General features: G+C 43.4%; 1 protein-coding gene across 3 annotated transcripts in view; it reads right to left on the bottom strand.

Moving 5' to 3' along the window:
* Positions 1-4,086: 4,086 nt before the first annotated feature.
* LOC138491968 (dihydropyrimidinase-related protein 2) overlaps positions 4,087-12,354 on the bottom strand; it is a 581,041-nt gene continuing 572,773 nt past the window's right edge. For all 3 annotated transcript variants that reach the window (XM_069618857.1, XM_069618856.1, XM_069618858.1), the window contains one exon: positions 4,087-7,396. In XM_069618857.1, the coding sequence (XP_069474958.1) occupies positions 7,305-7,396 (92 nt within the window). In that variant the 3' untranslated portion in view covers positions 4,087-7,304. The remainder of the gene's footprint in view (positions 7,397-12,354) is intronic.

Raw genomic sequence — 12,354 nt, 5'->3', positions numbered from 1 at the left:
ATAAATAACTACAATTAGTAGTACCCGGTGGGGCCGTGGCCTAATCTTCCCAGCCAAGGAGGATGCGGGGACATGACCATATAGTCATTCCGTTGCTCAGCCTCCTCAGTGCAGGAGGCCGCCATCTTCCGCCACCAAGTAAGAGCTTCCCCTGCGCCAACGTCCTCTCCCCCCCACACCGCTCACCCCCCCTTTTACACATTTCCACCCCCACCTACCTAGTGTGCCAGAGCCAGGAACAGCAGTGGTCCTGGCACGTCATCGCAGCTGTACGAATGGCTGCCATGGAAAGGGAGAAGGGACTACATAGTGTCTTTTCCAGATCCATAGCGGCCACTTTTTTAAAAATGTTTTATAAAGTTGAGAAACGAGTGCATCCATCAACAAAAGAAAAATACTTAGTATCCGGTACATCATGCCGGATACGAATAGCAATATTACCCTCGCAGGGCGGGCATTACCTGGCCCGGTAATGCCTCTCTTCCTTGGGTAAAATTTCTTAAGTAAAATGTATGCAAACACCCTAGCCATGTCAAGTCAGCAAAGCCATAGTAATATTTCTCTTTCAGAGGACTCTGTGGGACATTGATGCATTGAAATAAAGGTTTGGCTTTGCACCTACTGTTTCCATTGAATTTGAGCATGCAGGAGTTGGAGCCAAGGTCATTTTGGCCCACATGATGGCTCAGACCAGTAAGAACCAGTACGAACAATGGACTGCTCGTAAAGAAGCCATCAAGGCGGGTGGGGCGCCTATGCCCCTGGGCAGAAATCACAAGACCTTATGATGTCCTAGGATGCAAAAACCAGAAATTGACTCTATAGAAGGACTAACAAAAGGTTTCATTGTATTGGCAGGAGGAAGGATGTGTCAGAACGAAGGTCTAGTAATGTGTTGTAGAAAGTTCTTTGGTTTTGGATGAGGTGACTAGTGACTTATGAAGAGAAGGGCTTGATTGTGGCTTAAGTTAGAGTGGCCAGTCCTTGTTAGATGCACAATGCAGTTTCCTTGTCTTGCACATCAACGAATAAAGCTGTACCTGCCCGCTATGGAAGAAACCAAAAGGTGTAGATGTGTTTCCCCCAAGCTCCACTACAACAGTCACTGTCGCGCCTAACATCTTGTCGAGGGGACATCCATTGCTAGTGCCGCCTAACACAGCTTATCATGGGAGTGCAAAGTAGTTTGTTGTGGCTTGGAATCCAGACACAAATACATTGCTTGGATTCAGTCTTTGATGCACTAACCTCTGCTCAGTTGTAGGGCTATCCAGGACAGGTTCTACCATGTTTAAGAGATATTGATATTGTATTTAGACATGTTAAACAAACAAAACTAGTGAACTTAATTTGTTGGGTGATAAATAACCTGATTATTTTAAGACATAACCTGCGATTTCCTTTGTGAGGAAGTTACCTTGGAGGCCAACTATTAATGCAATGTTGAAACTAACGGTTTGTAATTGCAGATACTCTCAGCCAGACAAGAACTCAAACCAAAGAAATGGCCACACTTCCTACAAGAGCCAAGCACTTTGCTCTTATTTGGTGCAAGAATTTGCTACAGTTGTGTTCATTTCAAAGCTTTCTTGTGGCACGTTTTCGGTTAAAGCAGAGTACAGGAACCCCATATTTTGTCTTAACAATTAATGTACAGTGTAGAAGAATGGTCCAATTTGGGAAGAACAGACCTAGCACTATTGAGTGGACATTAACTCACATAAGTGAATGAAAGTTAAAGTGTAGTGAAAAGAATAATATAACACAAATAAGCTCCAAGCTACCTAAACCTAATCTGTTACCCAAAACCTATCAACAACTTCTCCCCAACCCTCTTCTGGGCCACCCTACCGATCAGTCAAAGGTTAGCCCTATTCTACAGAACTTACCAGCCGTGGGAGGGGTGGGTGGTGCATTTTGCTCCTGCGCAGTCATACAGGCTACGACATAGTGCGTCCTTTAACTAAAATCCCCAAGTCACATCATATCTCAATGAACATTCCCACATAGAACTCTGGCAGTCAGCTGACTATAACTCGACTGGATTATACCCAAGCCTCCTTGAATCGTCTGCTGACCTGTCTACAAAGAGTGAAGTACTCAGCAGAGATACTGCATCTAATATTGGAAAGATGGCTGCACATCACCCCAGCAAGCTGGTCCTCTACTGGCTCCTACATGCAGAGCACAACTCAAATCCCTATGCATTGCACACAGGCAGGGGCCCAGAGCTTGCCATCAAGAAGTTCATATGACACACACTGGTCAGCACTGTAACAGTCCCATACATAAACTGGAAATTCCAAGGAGGGTCCTTATTCTCATTGCTGGCAACTAACCTGTGAATGAATGCTGCACATTGAAAGGCCACAAAGTTCAGAAAGTCACTTCAATGCAATAATGTTTTGAAAATACTATTCAGCAAACATCACTTGACATAAAATGACAGATTAGTATCAGAGCAAAATATAATCAGCAATACAGTACATTATACAAATTGATGCGATATCTTTCATTTCAAAATTCAGGTCTAATTTTGGTTGCCTTTATGAAATTGCTGTTATACATTATATCACGCTTATCTTTTAATAACTGTACAAATCCTTTATGTCTTAATTTCTTACATGTGGGACAAAAGGCGATCTAATGCAACAGTTTTGATTGTCTCTAGGCAGAAAAGGAAAGGACAGTCAAAAAGCTCTTTGCGCAGGAATAGCCCTGTGACTAACTGAATGTTAAGGAAATTGAATGAGTGGGTAATACCATATATGGGGGTGGGGTAAGGGGTTAAATCTGGAGGGGAGGGGAGGGGGTTGGGTTTTGAACATGGGAAACGGGAAGGGCTTTGTTATTTTGGATTCGGTAAAAATTATTTTTTATTTGTTATAATAATTCACATTTAAGCGGCAACCACAGCCCCGTATGGAAGCCATAAAAGACACCACCACAGTCAGCTCAGCCATCTTCAAGCTAATTCCAGATTACACTCAGGAATTGGAGTCCTCCTCTTTTCTATACCATCACAGTTACACCCATCATTCTACGGTCACAGGGCCTAAAGATCTCTTCACAAGCACTCCCAGATGGCAACTAGGAAAGTGGACCACTTTCAAAGTACTACCCTCCCGCATCTGAACAACTTCCACCGATCTCCCCCTACCAACCTTTCAGTAAATACACAGAAACCCAGCCGAATCTGTTTGTCAGTTAATGTGGGGAGTAACCTAACAGGATGCGCTAGTCTGCCCTACTATAAATGGTGGTTATGTGTAGCAGAAGCAGCATAGTGGGGTCCCCCTGACCTCCCACTATGAGCATATGATAAAAATAAATGCTGCTAATCCGCCTCTGCTGTGGACTCAGAATTTGGCCAATAAATCATATTCACAACATGAGAACTGTCTGATTAGCATAATAAGCAGGGACCTATCTACTACACTTACATATTATTGATTGATCACGTGAATTAGGGTCTCAGGGCGGATTAGCAGCATTTATTTTTATCATAATATCCGTTTGTACCCTCACTAACTCACTAACCAGAACAAAGCCACGAGGAGCAATCGCTACATGACTCTGCAAAACCTCCATCCTACCACACATACACCTTTAGCCTTATAGGGGTCCTGGGCCCTCCAATCTAGAAACACAGATACCGCAAGTGTCACTTCCAGAAAGCAGCTTGAAAAACATAGGCACACAAGAATTTGGTACTTCCAACACGGAACCCGTCGACACCTCCCACTAGCCTGCACCCAGCAGCCGCCCAAAATGGCAGATCTTTTGCTACATAATATCACTTTCTATTACATTGCACATTAAAGCACAAGCATCCTTTTACGAATCAAATGTGCACTTCAATATGGCAAGCCACACATTGGCCTTTGCAGTACATGAGCACATGCTGCGACCATGCAATCGCAGCACATGTTGTGTGAAGGCAATTGTCTTTTGTATAGAATGGGTATGCTGTACTTGCGCAAGGCAATTTAGAAAAACCCTTAAAAATCAGTCCCACACGGAACAGAAGAAAAGGGTACAACTGAGCATTCCGTCGCAATGAAAAGAAGAGACCGACACCAATAGTGAAACAACATCATTTTATTAGAGGGTCCCGTGGTAATTAAAACACAGCGCTTAAGGAAGGGAATACATCACTTCATTTTACCATAATTCATTTGAGTATAACAGTGGTCAAAAACCATTAATGTCTTTGCCTACACACATTTACTGGGTTTTAGTGCTTTACAGATCCTTCACTCATGACTCACAATCACAAATCCAAGGGATTTTTTTTAAAGAAAACAAAAAATACAGCAAGAAGAAGAAAATCCTACATCTTTTTAGAGCATCAAGTCACTGCGGTTAATTTATTCCAAGTCGCCTTTCTCATAGCATTTACATAAGACATTCATTAACGGACAAACAAGCAAGCCAACAGAGAACATGCTTATACAGTCTGCGAAATTCTTAACCGTTTCTTTCCACAAAAACAATACAGAGGATTTACAAGTGCGGTGAATCAAAAGGAAGACTCAAGTGAACACTTAAGAGCTGCAGTTAACAAAGACGGCCAGTCTCCCTTTTGGTGGTTGAAGTGGGGTTATTCCCAGCCACCATACATATTTACTACAATATTGCCCAAATAAAAGATCAGACTAGGTGGTTTTCTTTAAAATTTCTTTTTAACGTTCAACTTGTTTGACAAAGCAACAAAAGATAGCGTCATGAATGAAAAAAGTAACAAGTGGACACAATTTATGCTGTCCGACTATTGCTTTATAAAAGCAAACCTGGCTTTCGCATCACACAAATAGATTTCTCACACACACACACACACACACAACAAAGAGGAAAACTTAAATTACATGAAATGAGAACAAAAAATAAGTTACAAAAGAGGAGCTGAGATATAGTGACTGCATGTGGAAATGGGAAGAGAGGAACTTTTACGCAGAGCAATTATTAATATTAAGCCTGAAAATAAGACATGTAAGCCACTGGGGACAGCCTGCTGCTTATTAAGAATCCGTCCCGCCAGCATAGCTTTTAAACCACTATGAATACTGTTCCATCCAAGTAAAACTCCCGATCAGCTGCTCACCTAAAGATTATTCTAGGAGTAAGCTTGAGAAGCTCCACAATTGACATTAATTGCTTGAAAATTAAGTTGCATCACTGGCTACACCCCGTGGCAAGGAACAGACCTTTATTCAGCACAAGAGCGTGGGTATGACTAGCAGTTTTGTAAAAACAAAAAAAACAAATGACATATTGAAATCTCACTAGACCACTAATCCAAACCATTCTATACAGTTGCTCCTTTTACGGCATGCGTGGCACGAGGGCACCGTTATGGTCAACCACTCTGTACAACTGTTCCCACAGGAACTAGGATGAAAACAGTCTGCATCCTTAAGCTTGGCTTCCTTTGTTTTTTTTATTTTTTTTTATCTGGTTTACTGAGGCAAGAAGGCAGCAACAGCCAAGCTTCCCTTTGTCATCCTAACATGCCTATGAAAAGGTGCACATCGACCATCCTTACCAGGGTTAGTCACTGCTCTTGGGGCACACTAGAGCCATTTAACCATTCACGTCAAGGCTTGCGCGGGGTAACTTCATACCACCACAGAAGTGCCCATTAAATATCTTCTTACAGAAAACGTGTTCGGTTATGGCCTATAGGGACCTATTGTCATTTGCCTAGAGATGTAAGATACTCTACAACACTTCAGGTAACCTTTGACCTTCATAAATACAACAGAATCTGAGACACACATGGGTGTACAGACATTTTGGAAATTGTTGGCATATGAAAGAGATACAAACCTATTGTGCGATTTCCCCGTATTGCCAAAACCGGCCCCTTTTCTGCCTTAGCCTTTTCCAAGAAACCTTCTCCACCTCCAATGCCTTCTGCCTCATCACCTCGTCCCTACCTCACCCGCTATAAACACAGAGGCTTTGACTTTCTTTGCCAACATGCCAGTTAACATCTTGTGATCAGCACTTCACTCACTCACTCACTCCCCACTCTTAACTGGGCCACCACTACTTTTTTTGCAAACAAAAACTATAACGCACAACAAAATCCAAATGCCAATTGAGAATCATTTGGCAATCTGAACAATTGGTAATGCCCAGCAGTCGAAAAATCAGCCTTCCAAGTATGAAAAGAGGTTTGTTCACCAACAAAACAGGGGACGGGTCAAGTTGACTAGGTACCCAAACACAAGGGCCATCAGCTAGGTCTCTTCCAGCACATGGTAAAAAGCCAGCGTGATAAAAACGCATCCACGTGTTCTAGATCAACAACATAAGCTTTGGTCCACCTACAAAATGATCACCGAAAAACGCGTTATGGTTAAAGGCGACCCTATAATAACCAGTTCAAGTGAAAACAAAGGGCAGGCTGGAAACGTATGTGAAAACACCTGTGTTGAAGCCCCAAGAATGGGTGAAAGAAAAAACAAATCCTGCCGAATCTCCTGGGAAAGATGTGGGAGGGATGCCACTGCAGCTTGTATGGACAAACTTTTAATAAGAAGGAGGTGTTATAAACAAAGGTCTTCAACACTACACCATTTTCCCTTCGACCTAAGCAATCTTCTCGCAGCAGACATGATGCAGCTGTAGTCACATAAATAAACAGCAGGTAGGGAGCATGGCATTCGCAATGACTTTAAAACCAAAAATGAAAAATGAAATGTGCAGGGACAATAAGACAAATTCCTATTTCCAGCATAGCTTCCATAGATTCCAGTAAACGGATGCGACAGAGCCTGCAACGCTCTCCAAACAGGAAGCAGCTTCTTTCTTTTTCTGTAGAAATCACAAGCCAGTTTGGATTTTATACACGTCATCTTGTCAATTCCTATGGATGTGGGTTCAAAAAGATGTCCAGTTTAAAACCTGGAATAACTTACTTGGGAAAGTCCTCTGTCGTCAAATAATTATCATGGTTTAAAAAAATTAAAAAAGCAGCTCCTGGGGAGTTCACTTCACCCTTCCTTTGATAAAAGAAAGACGTTATTGAGAAGAGAGATTACTTATGTTAAACACTGTCTTTATTTGTTTGCATGTCCAGGATGTCAGACTAGGCGTTTCTTTTGTATTTATATAGATAGGCAAGTAGATTGGTGAAGCAGGGGGCTGGTTTGTGTTGGTCTGTGATTGGGCTTGGTGCAACCTTACGCTGACCACAGCAACTGTCACAGGCTCTATAAACAAAACAAAAACGAAAGGGTCCTCCTGGTGTGCTCGCCACGTCCCCCTCCCCAGTCTGCCCTGGCAAGTAATGGCCCTTAGCCCAAGCTGGTGATGTTGGCACGACCACCGGGTGGCGCCACAATGCGCTGGGTGGTGCGGCGTGGAATGTTATCATCCACCTGAGCACCTAGAGAGAAGGAAAAAGAAAAAAGAAGGGTTATTACTCGTGCATCCAAGCAAGACAAACCAAGCAACCAGCAAGTGATGTTTGTGCTGGGACTCTGCGGCAGAGCAAAGTGAAATGCACACAGACTTCCCTCTTCTGCCATTTCATGAGCATGTGAACTATTCATCGCGAGCATAGAGTGATCACCAAATGACAGTCAATGGTAGCAAAAGCAAGCATGCGGGCCAAAGGATGGCAAGGGTACTATTAAAACAGGCTTACAGCATTTGAATTGAACATTATATGTTATATTTCGAGGAGTGTTTAGATAGCCCGGGATCCATGTGAATACTGCAAAAAAATGATGTGGAAGCCGAAAATACCTTTTTTTATATTTACTTAACCCCGCCTTCACATATGTATGTGGTAAACTGGGGGTCTCGAATTCCATTATTTTGGGTTTCGACATGATTGCATTCTCTATTTTGGTATGATCCTGATTAACCCCATGCCCACATGGCAATGACCGTGTGCAGTTGAAGGATTGGGGAGGGGAAGGAGAAAGACACTTTAGACAAGGAGACTTTCCCCCCTGAAGTAGGTAGCTTTAAGGGTTGTTTCAAAGACTGAGACCTTGAGCCAAGAGGTATGGTATTAGAAGAGCAAATGACCGAATTCTTGAGTGGTCCGCAGGTCGAGAAGCAGTGCTGGGTCTGCACGCAAAGAAGGCAGCAGCAAGGAGGCAAAGAGTAATGTTAATTTTAAGGCAAGTGAGGGACGACGCCATTTACAGACACGGGTAAAGGAATGAGGCCGTAGCTCTCAGTTTCACATTGGGAGCCAGTTTGGCCAGCTAGATTGTTTGGCACCAGGCCATTGGTCGGCACCAGGCCATTGGTCATAATTGTTTCAAACAGCAAAACTCTTAAACACTCCCACTTACCATGATTACTCCAACATGTCCTGACTTGTCAAACAGGTGGTGAGGGCACAAGTCAAACCACAGCTGAAAACTAGTGACCTAACCATGATGTAAAGTTACTTACCTATAACAGTAGTTCTCCAGCAAGGCTCTCCTGCCCAGACGTGGAACAATAAATGTAGTGTGCTATAGAAATATGAAAATTCCCTCCCAATTCTACAGCAGTAAATAGGCACAACAATCGGGCCAGAGTGACACTATTTAACTGGACCTCAAACGCACAATGTTGTTTATACGGATTTTAAACCCCCCCCCCCCCCCCCCCCCCCCCCCCCCCCGAGTCCCCCTTTTTTTTTTTTTTTTTTTTAGACCTCATCATGCAGCTGAAACTTGGAAAAACCTCTATGTCTACTTTTTCATAAGTAAGGGTTTTGTATTGACGGACAGCGCAGCACCAAGAGAGTCATTTTATGCTCTCCTCCAAAACTTGGGAAGGGCAGGAAGGTTGACTTGAATTTAGAGAAATTTGGAGATACTCACTGGGGATATGCATTAGTAACTTGAACTTCAAGTAAACTATTCTCTGCAGATTAAAAGTGAATCCAAATCGGAGAACATTTATTCATAAAGACTTCAGAAGAGGGTCAGTATCTGAACAGTGGTGCTTGTAAAGGGGGCTAGGGGGGTACTTCAAGCCGTTCATGTAACTTGGCCAACAGTACATATAAAACCTCCCACCATTCTGTTCACACAATACATCAACTACGCTTTACACATTAACTGTATGCAGGAATGACCATGTTTGAAAAATAAAGTGGGCAAAATAATACCCGGAGCAGATGAAGATGATACGCTATCCTGAACTAGGTGCAAAGGAAGAGGTTTCCTATGTACAAACGTGTCTTTATGAGCAGGCTCGGACTAGTGTGTGCCAGCTTCTTTGGTCAAAGGTAGGGAAACTTTTTTAGCCCATGTGGGCATCCATGCAGCTAGTAGTTTTGACCAGTGTTACTAATATTCATTAAAATGCGCAATTTGCATCACAACAGTCTGTCACAAAAGGAATGAACTGCCATTTGTAACGGTGGGGCCACTTTTTCATTGGTGCCCGAGACAATTGTATGCCCCTTTCCGACATGATTTATGAGACATGATTGATTCAACTCTTACATTTCAATGAGAGCGAGCACTCCCTTAGGCGAAGGGCTACAAGCGAGACACTTTCCAGGACAGAAACGCCAACAAGCGTGTAGGTATAGACGTGATTGATGGGAATGCCCATTCATTTGGGAAGTGCCTTATTTAGTTCCAAAGAAGGAGCTGTGCACCTACAGGAACGTGCAGGAAAGCATGTATTACAGAGGTATAAAGAGCAAGGTTTGCGAAGGCAACAGGATATTTTCTTTGGCAAAAATAGCAGACCCATAGTCTCTTGCATTTTGAAGACAAGAGTGATTTGAAGGCCTTCTGGGTGTTTAGCATTCCCCTGAATGCCTATCGTAGACTCAGGTTTGCATATTAGTAACTCAAGAACGTCTCTGCTAAATTACGAAAGTGTGAGCATTCTGCTGTTCCTCAGCAGAACACATGGTCTGCAAAAAGGCCTGATGCAATGGACAGAAACACCAGACAGACCAGTTGAAAATGAAGCAATCAGATTCAACATGTATAGTCAACATGTTAGGGTTAACAAACCTATTTGTATAATTAAAAACAAACACAAAACGTCCACTTTTTTGCATTGAGGTTTCAAAGTCTGGAGACTCTGGGGAATGCTTTCCCAATAAAATGATGCAGGACGCTAGTGTGTGGTTTTCCTACAATTCTAATGGTCCCACCAAAGATTCGGGAGCGTGAATCGAACCAATGGATGGTGGCCTCAGAACTGCTGTGGTTCGCGAACAAGACCATGTTCTTTTTCCACACACTAAATCCTTCTATGCTGTTTTTTGCGAGTCCTTCCTGAGGGTTCTGCCACAGTCCAGAGTGCATACCAAATGACCCATTTGGGAGCCAGTGTCCAGGACTGCACTTCAGCAGGCACTCGATTGGCAGGGAAGAGTCCAGGTAAATTCCAAGACATTCTACAAATCATTTTGTGTGTGGATATGTATGAACGAGGGAAGGCACCAGCAAAACTCCTGTTGACATGTAAAATTAACCCTTCCCATTTTCATCTTCATTCAAGTTAAGCCCATCTTGGGGCAAGCAAGATGCTTCTTTCTGCGGATGCAATTACATGTGCTACATTTATCTGGGTGTTGTCCAGCTATTACTGACGTGGCATAAAGGAATCATTGTTAACAGCAAGGAGGTGGGGGCTGATCCTTACAGCATGCTGCCACAGCATAATGTTTCCCAGGGTACACTAATGCGACCCAAACTCTCAATTGTCGATATTTCAATTAAGTGGTGCACCACCCAGATAAGTGGCTATATAGATTCTGGAGGACAGTACTGTGGTAAAGTGTTTCAATACCACAGGGCATCTAGCATGTCAAAGATGAGCCTACAGCTGTACATAAAAGGACAGGATGATGGATTTGTGGACATACTTTAGCAAAATCTAGACTGGATGTGATCAAAGTTGGCCCAGATATGGAGGTTGGAATCGGCTTCGAGAAGTAAATAAAGGCTCAAAATGGAATTGTAGTTGGGGCGGGCCAGTGTTCCAGCTGGGTTTGCTTCAGAACAGTGGCATAATTCCCCGTTGTGAGGGGAAAGAAGCCAGACTATACCTCAGCAGACGTCCTTGAGCTAAGTGGCAATTGAGCGCTACAAAAATAGGTAAGGGTTGACCTTAATGTGGGTCTGGTGATCTGCAGGTGGGTTAAGTATGCTGAAGTGGGATTTCTGAAGGTTTTGGATCTCTGACCTATTTCATTGTGGTTAGAAGTACTTCTAGAGAAGTCCCCATGCTACTGCAGCTCTGAGTATGTGGTTTGTGGAAGACCATAGGGTTCTTGTTCCTGAGGTGCTTTTTTTAAGCATTGCTTTTTTGCACAAAATGCGATTATTTCACCCTACTTTGGTTTTGGGGAGCAAGTTGGTGGCAGTTGTAATTTTGTTATTTCGTTTTGGCTGCAGCAGGTATGCAAGCAGATGTAACTCACTAGTCGTGCCTTTATGGTAGCCATTGGCGTCCTATAGGATTAAGTCCTACACTAAGCATTTGTGGGCCTTGGGTTTCCTTTGTTCATGGAAACCGTGAGGCAGGCCTAGAATGGCTAGTGGCTTCAAGTGGTGTAGACCAGTTCATGGCTTTGGGAAGGCCATCACACTTCCTGTGGGGATGTCCTGGGAGTTCGAATGTTTTTGGGGCCAACTTGATTGGCTGACTGCCAAAAAATGTTATAAACCACTTCTTTTGATTGGTGGGCTGGCTTGGTTCAAGTGTGAGTAGGGGAGACCTTATCCGTACACTCACTCAAATGTGTCCGATTTTCAGACGAGAAAAAGGTTTACTTACCTGCTGGAGGTTTTTTGCTAGCCCGTTTTGGAATTTTCGGGGCAAGATCTGGACATACTAGCTGCACCCTGTGTGCTGGGCTTAAGCACTGGTTACGATTTATGGCTGCTCAATGTCATTCCTCTCCCATTTTTACTGCTTGGATGTTTCGACCTTGGGGTGTGTGAAGCTACTGTCAAAAGGGAAGACTATTGGGACACCAGCAGCCACATCATTTGAACTGGGCCTGACTGGATTGCCCCTTCTGTAGTGTTCTTTGTGGCACCAGCTTCTATTGGTGGTCTGCCTTCTTGAATTTGTCAAACCACCAGAACTTGCTTTGCTGGTTTCTCCAGTCCTCTTGGAGTCTGGTTTCTCCAGTCCTCTTGGAGTCTATTTCACCTCTGGCTGGTGGATCCCACTCCAAGGAAAGTCTATTGTTTTAGTTGGCATCCGAGTCGTCACTGGTCCAGCGTTCAAGTCCCTAGGTGCCCAAAACTTTTAACCTTCCCTGCTGTAAGTGATTTCAATCCAGCACTCCAACTAAGTCAATGCCTAGTATGGGATGCCCAATGGAAACCCTTATTTATATATTTTATGTCAAAAGTT

The sequence above is a fragment of the Ambystoma mexicanum genome, chromosome 10 (genome assembly GCF_040938575.1).
Source record: "Ambystoma mexicanum isolate Mex_15411 chromosome 10, UKY_AmexF1_1, whole genome shotgun sequence".
NCBI lineage: Eukaryota > Metazoa > Chordata > Amphibia > Caudata > Ambystomatidae > Ambystoma > Ambystoma mexicanum.
Note: the sequence above shows the minus strand (reverse complement) of the source record. Positions and strands in the feature narration are given on the sequence as shown.